The sequence below is a fragment of the Pholcus phalangioides genome, unplaced genomic scaffold (genome assembly GCF_987345545.1).
Source record: "Pholcus phalangioides strain wild (caught in Gottingen) unplaced genomic scaffold, Ppha-v1.0 ptg000015l_1, whole genome shotgun sequence".
Classification (NCBI taxonomy): Eukaryota; Metazoa; Arthropoda; class Arachnida; order Araneae; family Pholcidae; genus Pholcus; species Pholcus phalangioides.
The window spans coordinates 98,840,529-98,859,108 of record NW_028301608.1 but is presented as its reverse complement, the minus strand read 5'-3'; the positions used below and the strand labels follow the sequence as shown (position 1 = coordinate 98,859,108).

Here is an 18,580-nt window from a genome sequence, read left to right as displayed (position 1 = left end):
CAAAAATTCCCCAGGGTTTTGGACAACTATGAAAGTAAGAAGATATTATGATAATTATATTTTGAGAAAAATATAGCAGGGGTTAGTTGTAATTATAATTATTCATTCCATAGTTCTTGCCAATTAATTTTCACTGACAGAGCCACACCCTTAAAGATGAGTTTAGAGACCTGTGTGAAAAAAGAGTATTCTATGCTATAGGTTGAATAATGTGATTATAGTTGTTATTACTTAAGTTTTTTATTCTTGATCCAGTTTAGTCCTCTTCCTCTAAAACCAATTTCAAAACCAATAGTGGGTGAATAAGAGAACGGGTTACAGTAATGGAAAGGCAGTGTCATATCCTGGTCGTTGTGTATACCATGAACATCGTGGATGAAGCTTTCATATAAGGTTTCTGATTATATTACCTGGATAATTCATTCCAGCCAGGGGAGGTGTCCTATTTCAATTTTTATTTGATTTTGTAATGAGATTCAATGTATTAGAAGTTACAAAAACATTACACGTGAAACATAGTAGAAACGATTATATAGATACATTAGCTATATGATGTTGAAGGACACATGATAGAAAATTTATCTGGGATTCCTATTACTTTTAACACATCGTTGACAGGAGATAAGGGTTTTTTTATTAGCTAAGTATCGATGACGGACGGACGTGTAAAGATGTTTTACATTTCTCAAGTGCAGAAGATGATAAATGTGTTTGGGAAAATGGTTTATCCTCACATTATCTAACCCAAACACAATGACGGGTATATAAAAATGTTTTTGATTAATTCAATAAAATAATGCAGGCAATGATACACGCACTATTCTTTATTCAGTGATACATCAAGCTTATACTGGAAACCAAAAATATGTGGGAACTGAGGATTGATTTCTTTTGTAGTGTACTATCGAGAATGTGTTACGTTGTCATCATTTATAAAAGGTAATGATGTTTCACAAGCTCTGTTTGCTGTAGTAAGTCTAAAATTTATTTCAGTGTGGATAGAGCCTTGTCAGAATTTTTAATTGAATCTGAATAGTAGTTGCGATACATGAACAGCAAATATTGTCAATTGATTGTCTGATCTGTTATGTTGGACTTGACTCTTTCTTAGATATTACTTGAAAAATATGAGATGATTTCAAAACTATTTTGAAGTGAAAGAAGCTTCTTTATAAAAATTGATAATTTCTTTTTAAAATTTCAGCTGTATTTTGTCTTATTAGGAAGCCATTTTGTTTCTTATTAGCATAAGAAAAATATAGCAATTATCCTGAAATAACTATGGGTTTGTGCTATAATTTTTAAGAATAGTTGTTATCTTCTATCTTACCATAAAACATGCTAAGGGGCATACAAATTTTCACTTATCCATCCATAATCTACAGAATACAGAAGATATACATTAATAAGCAGAAGTAGTATTATATAACCAATTTGCATTTTTCCTTTAAATTCACTACCTGTCCTTCATCACTGCGTATCCATAAGGGGAATCAGTTATTACTATAAGGGACACAGATTATTCGGTTTTTTTGATGCCAATGCATTAATTTTGAAGAAAACATGACTGGTTATGTTTGTTGATATTCTAACAGTTGATCAAAAACGTTGCTGATGAATTGCTTGATTTAGTATGATATTTGATCTAGATATAGTTTTTGTACAGGCTATACCATATGTTTATGGGGAGAAAAAAGAATTAAAGCGCGTAAAACAAAGAACATAGACATGTTTACTGATTCAGTTTTTTTATTTTTCAGATTGTATGGAAACTTCACAGACCCTCAATTTATTGCTATGCAGAGGAGCAGGAGCCACAGCCCCTGAATCTATTGGTATGCGGAGGAGCAGGAGCCATAAACAAAGAATCGGTGACAAATTTCAGTGTCATTTGTGTCTATACTCAACTAACAGGAGTGATAATCTTAGAACTCACCTGTCTAGACATTATGGAGAGCGACCATTCAAATGTGAAATTTGTGGAAAGACTTTTGCCAGTCACAGTAACCTGAAAAGTCATTTTTTGGTTCATCTTCGTGAATAAGTGGTTGATATTTTGTAAAGTTGGTGATAAACAAATGTGAGACGTATCTAAAGTTTTCAAAGCAAATTAGTTATATTTTAACATACCTTTTATATATTTTGTGATATATATCAAGCGAATGAAAAATAAATCCTGATTCTGGTGAGAGAATTTTATTCCTGGGTGTGACAGTTTCTAAAATTCATGATGTTTCTCATTTCAAAAGCAAACTTAAATGTCATTTTGTGTGAATTATGAAAAAATTAGTGGCGCTAAAATAATTCATTGAAGTTTTGAAATAAGTAATTGAATGATCCTAGTTTGATAAAAAAAAAAATTCTAATATTGAATTTCTTTTTGTGTTCACTATATATAACCAGGCCAGTGTCTGTCTTATGTGTGAATTGGATGCTGATTTGACTCGGTCAAGAAAATAAGTATCATCAATTTAATGCTTGTCATTGCTTCTTTAATTTTTTTCTTGACTGAAGTGCCATAAAATTCAAAACCATTTTATTTTATGCGTATAGGATTGTCTCTTTTGAAAAATGCAGTGTTTCCTTATGATAAAAAAATTAATAAATTAAAAAAATCTTTTTACTTTAAAACTTTTGTAAAAATACCTTATTTTATTAAAATTTAAGCTAATATGAGAAAAGAGATTACAGAACATATGGTTAAACATTTTTTTATGTTAGAAAAAAATTATAAGAATTATAGGTCCTATAATATTTCAGTCGAAAAATTTGGTTACATAATTTGTATACCCGCATATCTTGAAGAAGCAAATTAATAAAAACGAAGTGCAAATGAAATTGTAAAATTTTGTATTAAGAGAAAAAAATTTGCTCAATTTTTGTTATTTGATAAAAAAATGAGAGAAAATAAGATTTTGTATATGATCCATATGAATTTAGTGAAAAAAAGTAATTATGTGTTAGGGCTGGACAAGTCTATTACTCAACATGCGCTGGGCTTGTAAAAACTTTGACTAGGCATGTATTTTGTAATTTTTCAACCATATACCTGACGGTAGCATATAAAGTATTGATTGGAGCATGTATTATTTTACGTCAAACAGTTGAATTTTTTTGGAGATTTGTCCAGCCATTATTTATAATGCTATTAACGTATTCTCATCATTTATATAAGTAATCTTTTTTTCTTTTGATATTGCAGGTCTGTCAACTCTCCAGATTTAGTTGGGAGACTCCAGATTTTTTAACCTCCCTTTCATTTTCCAGAATTATTGGAAATTTCACCTGATTTTAGTCAAAAATTATATTTTTTCTATAGATTTCATCAGAAAAATTACAAGCGACAATTCATATATGTCATTTTCTATGAATGCTTTGGGGTCGTGGATGCATAAAATTGCGCAGTATTTCATGGACAAGAGTTTTTCCCCTTTATGAAACCGGTTCCTGCACAAAACAGCGCTCATGTGACCACTGCTTGTGCATTGTGGGAATTTATTTGTGCACAGAGATAATCATACTTGTCTGGCATCGACCAAAAACCTGAAATTTTTTGTGCGTGATGTTTCGAAAACAAGTTTGGTAGCTCATGCAAATTTCTCTGTTACAAGAGCACTAAATTCAGAATATACATATAGACTTCCCTGTCCCTTTTATTACAGTTCTCTCCAGCCATCAAAATCATCCATGCTGTCTTCAGCCATGCTTCCAAATTGTTTTGTGTTTGGTTTGCCTTGCCATGGACAGTCTGGATTCTGTCTTGCAATAACGGCTGTGGTTGTCATAGGTTACGGCAGCTACAGTGCCTGTGATTGGTCAATATGAGCTCTATTCAGTCGTTGTGTGCTGACTGTGTGATTTAAAGCTGTTGTGATATGATTGTATTAAAAGTGAAACTTGAAAACATTCCAGATAGCATAAAAATTACATAGAAAACAAAATACACACAGTTGCCTCTCATCAGAAAATTGATGAATTCTGAAATTGATGAAATTGATGAAAGTTATTGCTTTTTCAAGACGAGAGGTAAATGTTTTGTTTTATATTCTGCTCAGAGGCGTATGTAGGGCCCTCCTGGAGGGGGGGGGGGAGCACTTAAATTTTTCTTTTTTGCAGAAGAAGGTAAAAAAGAATGTTTTGATTGGGTGATCTGCGCTGTCTTGTAGGGTACCTCTGGATTCCAAAAGTTGGCACTTCTGATGTTGAGTTTCATAATTAGCAGAGGTCCAAGAATTAACATTTTTATCTGAAAATTTTGATTAATATTCAAGTGTTCTCTTGGTGTATTCTGAATGCCATGTTGTCAAGTTAATCTTAGTAATTTCATTCTTGATCTTATAAATGTTGAAAGAATAAAAAATATTGGAAAATAAAAATATACATACTGTATTACACCCCCCCCCCCCCACCGCATTTGTCGGCATGCTGTAAAACTCAAGGGACACCAGCTTTTTGAATGTTGGTGTTTAGTCCGTTTCTGGTTTGCCACAAAAAGTGAGGTTTGATAACGATCACAATATGTATTCAGCATTTAGATTTTTATAATAAAGATATTTAAGAATTTTTCAAAATCTAGGACTCAAATTTTCCAGTATGCTGGTTTCCCTGCTGCTAACTAATGCAAGAAAAACGGTATATAGTACAAATATTTTAAATCTTATTAAAGAAATTTTTTTAAAACAAAACATTCAATAAATACCAAATAAAACATACAATAAATACCAAATAACATACCAATATTAGTGCCTAAGGCAGAATAAGCTCACCCCTTTTCAAACAGCAAAAATTATTATTCTTAGTTCATGAAAAAACACACGGTGTTGTCTCTGTGGAAAATATTTGAAAGTGAAGACGGGTAGCTGTACAAATCTATTACTCAACGATGGATTTCTTAAAGTTGCCTATCGCATCAAAATAATCCCCAGTGTTATTACGAATGAATTTTATTCTGATGAGTTCAGAGAAAATGACATTTTTTAAAATTATTTTGCTAATATCAGAATTAAAATTAGTCAAAAAATTTTGACTCTGAATTTGAAGTCATTCTTTTTGTCAAATACCAATGAAAGCCGTGCTGTTGTGAATTTTGATTTTCAAGTCCAAAAAATTTGCTGAAATATGGTTGTCGTGGGTTTTTTTAGATGGAGTGTGTTCGGATATATTTTATTACAGTTTTCATGAAAACTCGGAAAATAATTGTGTCATCTATTCATTGAAAACCACAAATTTTTCCACAAATTGGATTTTTATAATAGTGCAGAAAAATATTAGCAAAGGCACTGGGGAAAACTAGTTCCCATAGGAATGCCAGTAATTTGCCTGAAGATTAATACCATTAAAAAGGTAGTTCTCAAAAATGCAAACTTGTAGACATAACCAATCAATTTTTTCCGTATTATTCTATTAAATATCCACAAATTTGTAAAATATCACCATGAAGAATGTTTGTGAACAGATTTTCAAAGTCATATGTTTCTATAGATTGCAAATTACCATTCCTGAGAAATTCCAATGCTTTTTTTTATTATTATTTATAATGAAGCCAGTGTTTTCATTATTTATTTCATTAATTTTTTTAAGAATGTGAAAAAATTTTAATTTTGTTTTGTGACTACAACTGTAGGTATTACAAGTAACATATCTAAATTTTACCAGGTATTTATGAAACTCAACAGTGATGAAGAAATGTGGAAATTTCAAATTGTCATTAGAAGTTTTTAAAATGTGCAAGATTTCTTTTGTGAATTTCCTTGATTAGGCCTATCTACTTTGACATATGTATTATTGTGCATATATTCTTTGATTAATAACTCTTTAAAAAATACTTTAAGAATTATAGCAAAATTATTGGCAGCTTTATCAACAACTGAAATGAATTTTTCCTGAATTTTTTCTACTTTGTGTAGTAATTTTTTATTAGCAAAGAAATGATCAAAAACAATCTTTTGTTTGCTTAAAGTTGCTTTGATGTCCTTAATAACATAATATTTCCATTCCAGAAAGTCTTTCACAGGCCAGATATATTTACACGAAAACTTAGATATGTATTGATTAATTTAATTTGAAATGTTGTTCATTATATTATATTGGAAATTCTTTTTCTCAATATAAGGTTCAAAATATTTCTCAAATGCATGTTATCAACAATTGATAAATCTCTTGTGATAACGTGTTTATATTCTTTGTCAATATAATGTTTGCACAAAATATCATTACAAAAAAAAAACATTGCTGTTAATTTTGTTAAGATTTTGACTGTAGTAATTTTAGTTGCACACAATACTTTTCAAGGTTCTAGTATATCTGTGTGCAATTTTTGGAATGCAAGTTTTTCTAAGTGGAAAAATATTTGTATATTTATGAAATAAAACAGATAATTTTAATTTATCAAAGATTTTGTTGAAAAAAATATATAAAAGCCTATTGAAGTTCTTAAGTATTATATGTAATGATTCAACATTTAGTGGTATTTAACATTTTGATCATAATGAATGCACACTTATAATATTGCTGTCAATTTCATATTTGTTGTCTGTATGACAATTATGAGTTTCTGCATTTGAATGAATGAAAAAGAAGACAAATGTTGTTGTTCCCAATGAAATAAAAAGTTTTTTGATTTGAATTTAAAATGAAATTAATGTGCTGTCTCAAATAATATTTTTTTCTTGTTACAGAATTTAAAAAGAAATGTTCTCAAAAAACTTCCGTAAACTTAGCTTCAAATAAGGCTGCTGCAAAAAAAAGAAAAAATGAAGGAAAGAAACACCAGTGTCATTTGTGCTCTTATTCCACACCACGAAGTGATAATTTGAGGACTCATGTTTTTAGGCATTATGGGGAGAAACCACACGAATGCAACTATTGTTTTAAGAGCTTTTCGCATCAAAGTGACTTGAAACGCCATATGTTGACTCATTTTTCAAGAAATTGAATTCATTGTAGAGCATATATTATCTTTAGATCTGAAAAAAGTTTTCAAATGAAACCATTTGTTGGTCCAGCAAATTTTATAGTTTCAGTATTTTTGTTCATAGAAAGAAGCTATGTTTTTTATTTTATTTTTTGCATTTCCTTCCTTTTTTATTTCTACTTCCTTGATGCTCACATATTTATGCCAGCATTTTTTGTTTATATTTTTTCCTATTAAATATGGCAAAGGCGTTTTGTGGCTATCTTATTACTTTCATTAATATTATAAGCGTTATCCATTAGAATCATTTATAAAATATTCATTATTTATACTTATTGAAAAGTAATTTGTGTGATTGTTGGAAAATTTTTACGTTTTTAAGCATTTGAAACATCTATTTAATTATGAAAATGATGCATACTAGCATACTATTGGTGGTATTCCAACTGATCAGAACAATTTTTTTCTCTAGTTTGGGAAAGATGGTGAAGTAATTTTACATATCTTAATTTCAGTGATTATTTTACATTTTTTGCCTGGAAGCTATTTATGAACTTTCATAAGAGAAAAAATACAAAATTTGTATAGATATATAGAAGCTGCATTCAAAACAAGCTTCAAACTATGGAGCTTGGTAAAATTCACCTCAGACAAAATGAAAATTCAGTCCACAAGTCATTAAACTAATTTCACAGTGAATGTTGAAAGAAAGAATGGAGGGATTGCTAAATGATAACATTTTATGAATGTTTTGCACTTATACCAAATAAAGTCAAATAGCAGTTTCTCTTTTCCTATTGAAATCTTTTTCTTTATAGAGATATATTTTGCTGCTTCTGATAGCAGTTGTCATCCTCATCGTGAATCCATAAACAAGAAACTTTTCCAATGTTGTCTGTGCTCCTACTCATCTAAAAGGAATTATGATCTTAAGATCCATTTGTCGGTGCATTCCAGAGAAAAACAGTATGAGTGCTCCATTTGGTACAAGTGTTTCACATGTGACAGTAACATGAGGAAACATGGGATGATTTATATGAAATCAAGAAATTTTGTTTGAAGTACTCATGGACTATTAACATATTTTTTTGCTGCCTATTTTGTTTAATTATATTATGTAGATCTTTATTATATTTAACTTATTTGTATTTCTACTATTTCTAGCAATATGTTTACTTTTTTATCTGAATACCATTGCATAAATTAATCATTAAAATTATTTTCTTTGTAGAAAAGTTTGACAGTTCTTCCAGATATGCTCACAGATTTCATCATGAGCCGAAAAACAAAAAACGATTTAGATGTTCAGTATGTTCATATTCATCTGACTGGAAATGCAATCTTGATACTCACATGCGAGTTCATTCTGGGGAAAGGCCCTTCCAGTGTTCCATGTGCTCAAAGAAATTCACCAGTAACAGTAATCTGAAGAAACACATGATGACTCATATGAAAATGAGCGATGATTATCTTTGATCTACATGGTTTTCTTAAAAACGCATTAGAGAGAAATAATCTTTTTCCTTTTTTTCTTTATCAATGGCCAAATATATGTAGATTCATAACTTTATTATTATTATTTAGTGTTACACAAATATTTTATATTAATATTCCCTGACTGAAACTGATCTCAATTTTAGTGTATCTAAGAATAAAACGGATTTTTGGGAAAATAAAACCTTTGATTTATTGAGAAAAGTAGCATTTTCAGTGTATATTATGTTCATATAATTTTGAAAAAAAATTGATTATGCTTTTTAAGCTTGATTTTTTTTCTTTGTAGCACTGTTTTATGGTACTTACTATTTTCATCAAGAGTTGAAAACCAAGAAACGATTCCAATGTTCTATGTGTTCATATTCATCGAAATGGAAATGGGACCTTAAAACCCATATGCGAGTGCATTCTGGAGAAAGGCCTTATGAGTGTTCTACTTGCTTAAAACGATTTATAAACCATAGCAATAGAAACAAACATATGCTGACTCATATGTGATATTACATGCAATGAGAAAAATAATTATTTATAATACTTTTTATTTCTTCATCAGTTAAATTTAACAATGTGTGTGTATATGCATGCATGTAAATGTATACACAAGCAAACATACACATATGAAAAAATTTAAGAAATAATTCTTACTAGAGAATATAAAAATGAGTTTACATAAATTTTCATGGCAAAAGATATTTTATTTTCAACATTGTTGTGTGCTCAATAGAAAGAAAAGACTGTAGACATTTGAAGAAGCTTCCTTGTGTGATAATTTTTTTATTTGTTATGTAATATGATATTTGTTCAATGTGAGAATTTGAATTATGTTTTTAAAATAAATTTTTTGTGCCCAATGTTGATCAAATTTTGTTTTTCTTCCAACACTTGTTGGAATAACACCATTTTTCATCATCAAGTATAGAAATTTCATTCAGATTTACTTGCAAAACATTCCTTGGAAAATTCTTCTCTTGTTCATTTGAAGTTTCCGATATTTGCTCAAGTGAAGTTTTCAAGTTAATACTTGAGTAAATAATGTCCCTCCCTCATAGGAACTGCAATATGTGACAGAAATATTCCAAATGTGTTATGAAGTTTTAATGTCAGATTTTGATAAATTATTGGTTAACTCTCCCCCCCCCCTTTTTTTTTAGAAAAAAAAAAACTATTTCTTGGCATGAATGTCACTGTTAGTTGAAATAAAAAATTACATAAAAAACAAATTGTTTGCCTTTAGCACCTTTCCAGAATGAAATATAACTTTCATGCAATTACTATTTTCTTATATTCTGCAGACAAGTATTTGTCAAAAAATTTGTTCTAAATGCTTGAAACCAATTTTATATAGTTTGCATAGTTTAAATTAATTGGTATTTTAAGATTATTCAGTGCACAATATTAATATTCAATTTATTTTGTTGATTGTTTTTTAAAACAGTAATTTATGACATGTATTACAGCAGAATAAGTGCATCCAGCTTCCAAAATTAAGTTTTTTCATAATATAAAGACCACATCAAACAGGCAAAGAAATGTGGTATAAAATATAAAATTTTACGGTTGCCTCAATATCAGGGGGTTGAAGTCATAATGGTGTAAGTTAGTAATCCTTATTTTGAGTAGAAGGTTTTACTAAAATTTTTGTTGAAGAGTCTCATGTTAAAAAGCTTTTGATTTCACAATCTAGTGGCAAACTATTGAAGCTGATGCTTAGTTAATTTTTTTTCTTTCAACAGCTTAGCACTTCTAGATTACATTTCTGGACTAGAGTCAGAATTGTTGAAAATTGACTTGCGCCACTCTGACTTTAACCCTCCTCATACAAGGACATGAAAAGAGCAGTGTGTTCAAAACTTAATCGTAACTTAATACACTTTTCTCACTAGATTTTTTCAGCCCTGTGATTATTATATTCATGAAATTAATGAGGGCTGAGACACCCACAGATTCTTACCTAATTAGAAATAAAACTTAAGCAGTGAAATTAATTTGTCCATTGTTATCAAGTATTTATATAGAAAAACTATTTTGTTATAGGTTTGGCTATAAAAATGGCAAAAGGTGTTCCTATATGTAAATTTTTAATTTTTATGTTTTACTGTAAATTGACCAACAAATTCTAGGCCACTTTATAAATTGGCGGGACTTTGGTGTTTAGCCATAACATATGCTGTACATGTTTATATTTATAAATGTATGGTATCACATGTTATACAACATGAGAGTAAGGGAAATGAGATCTTTATTTTAAGGAGTTAGAGTGAAAAAAAAAACCCTGAGATATATATTTTGTACATTTTATCTTTATAAATATATTTATAAAGATAAAGATATAAATATTTATCATCATAAACCACATTTTTTTAAAAATCATTGCAGCTCTTACGCTTTTAAAACAGTACTTTTAGAGACTTGTGACACTGCTGCTAATGAAGTATGTAAATATATACATGTTATTTTTATTTTGAAAAATAAAATTTAATTAAGAATAGCAATAATATTTATCATATTATTTTTTAATACTTTTTTAGGTTATATTAAAAGTATTTGGAGATGGGGTATTAATAATTTTTGAATCCTTTCCAATAAAGATATGTTTGTAGAATGAAAGACAACTAAAATTATGTGAAAGTTTAATTTGATTATGGAAAGGCATAGTGCATGTGTTGATGCAATACATAGTCCAAGAAACATGATGTAAACAATATAAAGATGTAACTTGAGATGAAAGAATTGTTATGTAGTAATTATGGTCCTTCTTTTCTCGTGCATTTCAAGTTTGGAAAATGCATTCAGGTGAATAGAGGTCATTCCATTGATGTGAATGAAATTTATATATTTTGTCATTTAGGAAATCTCAGAATCTCCCTGATCCAACCATATGATCTATCTGTATAATTGAGTGTTGTCGATAGTAGATTATTTTTCCCCTATTTTTTCTTAAGCTTTATTTGACATACATGAATTCTTATTACTTTTCATCTTCTGAAAATTCTATGTATGATGTTTCTGTAATAAAGTATTGTGACCAGTAATGAAATATATGGCAGGAAATACTTGACAATTATAATTATGTATAATTCAGTATTTTTTTCTCTAAAACAATTTATTGCTTTTGAGAAAGTTATATGGGTTTTCAAGTTTACAAAAAAACTCATTTGCACTTGTATCATTATGCTTTAAATAATTTTTTATTCACAATTTCATAACACTATTTTTTTCCCTAATTTTTAGAGATGGCTGATGATACTTCAGAAAATGATTTCTGCATTTATCCTGGGATGAAAACTCAAGGGAGGTTTCAATGTTCTTTGTGTTCGTATTCATCAAAGTGGAAACATAATCTCAAAACCCACATGAGAATTCATTCTGGAGAAAAACCATTTGAATGCTCTTATTGTTTGAAGCGGTTTGCTCATCAGAGCCATGTCAAGAGGCATATACTGACTCATATGGAAATGAATGAGAATTTCAGTTGAATTAGCATATAAATAATGTTGGCAAAAACAGAATTTTTTGTGTATTTTCAATTCACTATTATTTTGTGCTCTACTCTCTTGAAACACATAGATGAATAATTTCATTTTTTTTGTAATATTAAGCCTGATCTGACAGCAAAAAAAAAAAAAAATTCAATTTGATTCTGATTTTCTTGATTGAAATTCATTGATTAGTGGTGGAATTAAGTGGTGCATTTGTTGATGCAGCACACATTCCAAGAAACATGATGTAAGATATAACTTAAAAAAATTGTTATGTAGTAATTATGATCCTTCTACTCTTATCCATTTCATATAAAATGATAAAATTATCACCCCCCAACATTACCCCCAACATTTTTACCCCCCCCCCCCCCCCAACATTAATCCTAGCTACAGGCCCTGATGCTGAAGATTACATAAATATAGGCAATATACAAACTGAACCTGACATCACCAATATTGACGTTCTCATTGAAAATTTTAGAAAAAGAAGAAAAAAAGGAATGAAGAGATAAATGTCAATTTAGAAGAGCAACAGTGCGTAGGGCAAAATCTTATATAGATGCTGTAAAAACCTTGAAAGAACTGCAAACTTTTGCTTTACCACATAATGCCCGAGACATGCTTAGTATGATTTCTGAAGCAAACTTGTTTACTGTTAGTCAGGCAATGAAGTGTGTGAACTGCATACAGGAAACTATGACTATTGAAAGAAAGGAAAATTTATTTACGATACAGCAATACCTCTGCTAACGAAGGCGATTCATTTCGGTATCACATCGGTTTGCTGAAATCTTTGTAATCTGAAATGTGATTTCCCATAGGTTTCCGTAGAAAATCATATGATTCGTTCCAGGTTTTGCCCAAAACTTGAAGATAAGTTTTTTAAGACACCGAAGGAACGCTGTGAAAAAGACAAAAACTGACCGAAGGCTCAAATGAACAGCTTCAAAGTTGGATAAGTAAGAATCTACAGGAAGATGAGATATATTTGAAGATCTTTTTATTTTATACAAATGTATACACACACAACCAACACCAGCTCTAGTCTACTAAAGCTGATGTTGACACAACCCAGTCGAGTTCATAGATGTCCCTATCCATTTGTGATTTGATCAGCTTATTTCTGTGTCCAATACGCTCAGATAAAAAAGATGAGCTCCTAGAATGTCCAGACTGTTGAGTTTGATGATCAGAGTCTTACACTGAAAGAAACCGCTCTCTGAAAACACAGGCTTTTTTTGATGTATGTTCTATTAGTTGAATCCTTCATTTTACATAAAATGGTTTAAAAACGTTCAGAAAGGGAAGTGTAGGTACATCTGGAAAGAGATTCCAAGCTGGAGGACATAAGTAAATCGAGATTGAGTGACAGTAATTATCTGATGATGATTGGTGTTAAAATTCAGCTGTTTTATATTGCATCCTATGCATCCATCTGAGCAAAATCATGAAAAAAATCTTAGCATAAAAATTCATAAGCCGAGATATTACTTTATAGTTTTTAATTTTTTACTCACTTCAGCAAGGCAAGCAGTTAATGTATGCAATGTACTGTATATACTGTAACATTAAAGTGAATAAGTATGTTTTTAATGATTAATAAATTGTATCAAACAATAACTATTTAGTAATTATAGAGCAAATAATGTAAATTACATTATTTTATTTTTTTAATGTTATTTACTTTATCTATTTTTAATTTATTTACTTTTTAAATCTATTTTTAATTTATTTACTTTTTAAATCTATTTTTAAATTATTTGCTTTATTCTCAATTTATTTTTATTTTATTTCAGTTACATATGAGATTGCTACATAATTCTACATGTTATTTAAATTGAACCTATATTAAGTAGAAACCTGTGTTTAACAGAAAAAATCTTGGTTTCTTGTGATTCTGTTGAAGACAAGTTTTACTGTACCATGCAAGAGGTATTTTACTGTCATCAACCTGTGGGTAAATACCTTTGAAATTCACAATATAAACAAAAATATAAGCCACTGTTATGTTTATCATGAAGTGCCAGCGACAAAAGGCTCGAATAAAGTATATGCACTTTTCTACAGGACTTACATCCACAAAAATTCTTGATTCAGTCAAGGAGCTTCATCTATTTTCTGTTGGTTGCTCCGGACAAAATAGAAATTGTGCCAAAGAGGGATTTGTAGTAGCTAAACAAGTAGAAAATCATTTCAAGAAAGTTTGCCAATTTCCCTTGGGTGAAATTTGTTCCTTTCATGTGATAGATTTCAGTACCATTGAAAGAAACATAAAAAAGCTTGATTGAATCCACCTCCTGGATGAATATGCTGACTTGATATTGTCGGCACGAGAAAAAATTCCAGACCTTTTATCGTTAAGCTGGTTACTCACAAAGATGTGATCAATTTCAAAGATTGGTGGTCTACCATTTCCAAAAAAGTTCCAAAACCCATCAGAGACAACCAATAAGATCGTGCTTTTTCTATGTCAGAATATAAAAGTTTTGTTTATACTAATGTGAAACGCCTGGGTATGTGGCACTGTAAGACTACATTGATGGACTAAGTTCCAGAATGTTCAAATTTTACAAGAATCGGGTTGAGTGAGGGCTACCCACTGGAAAAGCCTTTGAGGGATCTGTTGCCAACAATAAGAAAATTCAAGATATAAAAGAAGTTTGAGCGATAAACATTCACAGGAGTAACTGATTTTTATCAAAACATCTATTTGTGAAAGACCACCTCTAACATGGAAGATGACAACGCTTAATAAATGCTTGAATTTTTTTTAAATTCAACTTATTTTTTTTATAATCTTCTTACTTACTACACTAAAAAAATTACTTTAATTATTACTTTACGTTTTACACTACTTTTTTGTGCAATAAAAGTGACTTTTCAGATAGTGTGTGAAGTTCATTATTCCCTAACTGACAAAAACATACTTCAGGTGAAGAACAGTACTTGTGTGTATCCATAATTTGACTTAATTTGTTAGAATAACCAAACTATTTTAATGACTCATGACTGCATTAACAGGCAGTTTAAAAGCAGCTAAAAAGTTAAGCTGCATTCAGTCATCGGGTTGTATCCTGCAGAACTGTGAACCTTTGAGCTTGATTAGCTTGAATTGAGGGTTTCGGACTAGTACTGTTCTTTTCACCAATCCAATTCATTTGGCAAAAATAGATAATTTCTCATGTATTTTGTCTGAATTTGTCTGTCTTTTGAAGCTTTGTTTATCATACGCAATTTCTTTTTATTTATTTTTTGTTGAAAATAAAATTTATATTTTGTAACATTATACCATTACATTTTAATTTTTTTATATATTGATAATGCAGTATTTATTTTCTTGAATTTTAGAAAAGGCTGATACTTCAAAAAACTGTTTCTGCAATCATCCGGGAATAAAAGCTCAAGAGACATTTCAATGCTCTTCGTGTTCATATTCATCAAAGTGGAAACACAATCTCAAAATGCACATGAGAATTCATTCTGGAGAAAAGCCATTTGAATGTTCTTATTGTTTGAAGCGATTTGTTAATCAGTCTAATCTCAAAATGCACATGAGAATTCATTCTGGAGAGAAGCCATTTGAATGCTCTTATTGTTCAAAGCGATTTGTCAACCAAAGCCATTTAAAGAGGCACGTACTGACTCATATGGAAATGCATAAGAATTTCAGTTGAAGTATCATATAAATAATAGTGACAAAAACTGAATTTTGGTGTGTATTCAATTTTTTTTGCTCTACTCTCTGAAACAGATTTCTTTTCTTTTAAAATATTAAGCTTGATCTGACCTTTAGCGAAAAAAACACACTCGAAGACTCATTCTGTTGATTGAAATTCATTGACTATATTGAAAGGGGGTAGTGCATGTGATGATGTAGCACATACTCCAAGGAACATGATATGCTGTGAAACCTCGATATAACTATACCATGTTGGACCAAAATATCTTTGTAGAGTGCTTATTGTGATATCCAGAGGTAGCTTTATCATCAGTCACCGCCATATTTACGCTACTGCTGCATCTCTTTTGAAATGGCATTAATACCACCATAAAATTTATGTGTTTATTCCCAACAAAAAAAAATTGAATAGATTCGTTGATTCATAAAATTTTAGGCTTTAAAGTGATTCAGGACACAACACTTTTTCCACTACACAGCAAGTAGCTTCACTTCAATTTCAATAACATTTTCGGAGGGTAGATAGTGTAAAATACCGATATTATTAAGTACACTAAAAAAATTACCTGTTGAGGAATTCAAAAATTAATTAATTACATGTGATTTTTTCAGTGAAATATTAAAAAAATATTGCTGTATCAGTTTCAGTGGCTCCTCAAAAATATTATAAAGGATTTATCATAGTAAAAGATATTGTTGTATTGAGAGGAGTTTAACATTAGACTAGAAGTAATTCCAAACAAGATTTGAAAAAAATATTGTAGACTTTATCATTATTATTGAGTATCATTGCATTTATGTTTCACTGTACAATATAAAAATTTAACTTAAAGAAAAAATTGTTATGTGGTAATTATAGTCCTTCTCTTATCCATTTCAAGTTTGCAAAACACATTAAAATAATAAATAGATGCTATTTCATTGATAAATAAAATTTATATATTTTGTCATTTTGTAGATCGCATAATCTCTTGAATCTTACCATATGATTTGTTCGTATAATTGAGTTGTCAATAGTAGATTATTTTTCATCTATTTTGTCTGAATCTTTGTTTATCGTACACAAAAATTCCTGTTACCTTTTTCTTCTGTGAAAGCTTTTAATTTTTTTTTCTCTTTTCCATGTATGAAGTTTGTAATAAGTTATTGTAATTGAGAATAAATACACTATATAGTAAAAAAAATTATCTTCAAATTATGTCAGTATTTTGTTTGCTAATTTTTCTCTCTCTCTCTAAAGCAATGTATTACATTCAGAAAATTTTCATTTATTTTTAGTAGCATTATAAGTAAAACAATCTAAAACTTCATTCATACTTATACAACCATTATTAATTTTCTTTTAAAATTTGCAATGTAATAACATTATTTTTTCCCCAATTTCAGACATGGCTGATGATACTTTAAAAAAGAATTTCTGCTTTTTTCCCGGAATGCAAACCCAAGAAATTTTTCAATGTTCTTTGTGTTCATATTCATCAAAGTGGAAACATAATCTCAAAATGCACATGCGAGTTCATTCTGGAGAAAAGCCATTTGAATGTTCTTACTGTTTGAAGCGATTTATCAACCAGAGCAATTTGAAGAGGCATTTGGTGACTCATATTAAAATAAATGAGAACTGAAATGTTGAAGTACTGTATAAATAATATAGATGGAAACTGAACATTGTATATTTTTAATTTTTCTGTCTGTGCAGTCTGAAACACATAGATGATTAATTTCATTTTTTTAGTATTATGCTTGTCATCAAAGCTTTTTCGACTCGAAATTTTGCAAAAAAACAAAAAAGAAGCATTGAACGGCTATCATTCTGTTGATCAAAATTCATTGACTACATAGGTGGATACAGATGCGGGTGGGTTGGAGTGATTTTGCATTCAGCGGAAAATTGTATCACTGGCATAAGTGGGAGGGCAAAGCTGGACATTCTCTTCCCTGCACCTGTTCACTTTTCATACCTTCAGTAACAGAGGCGTACTCTAAGAAAGGGGCACAAAGTGCTTGTGCCTACCGTTGGCCGATGAAACCTTTGAAAAAAATTTCAAATATTTCCATAAAAAAAATAAAATATAAACTGATTTCCCCCCCCCCCTCGTTTGAAGAGCCTGTATCATGCCCAACTTCGAGGTGCAAATGTGAGCCGATCTCCTCATTAAAAAGTCATGCCACAGAATGCAACAAGCCTATAAGGATACAAATGTTAAATTATTACACTTCACTCATAGTTAGAAAAGCGTATGTCAGCAAGCATTACACAGGAACAAACTTCACATCAATTTCACAACATGTACACACATTCCAACATCAACCAATTCATTAGACGTTCCACAAAGGAATATGTACAAGATGCATGTGTGGTTTAGTAGTAGTAGTAGCCTGTATCATGTATCAGCTTATAATTGACTAGATATGTAAAGCATAAAAGTTATTTGCTTGTAAAGTTTATAATAGATTGTGCTGCTTAACTGGTGTTGTGTCCATTATTTACTTTTGACTGTGCCTCAAACTGTAATGGGTGTTATATATATACAATTTTTCTCTCATTCACTTTTTAAAAAATAAATTACATTTGTGAATTTTTAAAACTTGATTTTTTGCAATCAATTTTTTTGTATGATTTTGGTTATTTATATGTGAAATGAGTATATTAATACTTTTTCAATGCAATCAGTTGGGTTTCTGTACTTTTATAGTAGTGCTCAAGTGTTTTGATAACCATAAATATGTAGACAAAATTTTTATTTGAATTCTTTAATGAAATCTATTCTATGAAACATAAACACTGAATCTCGTTACAAACTATTACGAACAAAAATTTGCATATCTAAACGTTTTGAATTAAAAAAATTAATTTACTTTTATGTTGGCTCAAAACTCTTTTGGCACAAACAAACAAGAGAGCAAATGCCTACTAATTAATAAAATAAGTCATGCATTGAGCACCATAACAAGGTATAATAAGTCAATACTTCGTTGAGAGCAGTTTAGATTGTAAAACTACTTGCT

At 29.9% G+C, this 18,580-nt stretch overlaps 1 protein-coding gene across 1 annotated transcript in view; it reads left to right on the top strand.

Annotated features, from left to right (window-relative positions):
- Window positions 1-18,139, top strand: part of LOC149077158 (uncharacterized) — a 30,552-nt gene extending 12,413 nt beyond the window's left edge. Inside the window, exons 4-12 of the mRNA XM_089242350.1 lie at window positions 3,663-3,808; window positions 6,666-6,925; window positions 8,145-8,221; window positions 10,787-10,841; window positions 10,939-10,965; window positions 11,638-11,883; window positions 13,415-13,418; window positions 15,241-15,564; window positions 16,958-18,139. Of these exons, the coding sequence (XP_089098476.1) occupies window positions 3,663-3,808; window positions 6,666-6,925; window positions 8,145-8,221; window positions 10,787-10,841; window positions 10,939-10,965; window positions 11,638-11,883; window positions 13,415-13,418; window positions 15,241-15,564; window positions 16,958-17,196 (1,378 nt within the window). The 3' untranslated portion in view covers window positions 17,197-18,139. The remainder of the gene's footprint in view (window positions 1-3,662; window positions 3,809-6,665; window positions 6,926-8,144; window positions 8,222-10,786; window positions 10,842-10,938; window positions 10,966-11,637; window positions 11,884-13,414; window positions 13,419-15,240; window positions 15,565-16,957) is intronic.
- The last annotated feature ends 441 nt before the right edge of the window (window positions 18,140-18,580 follow it).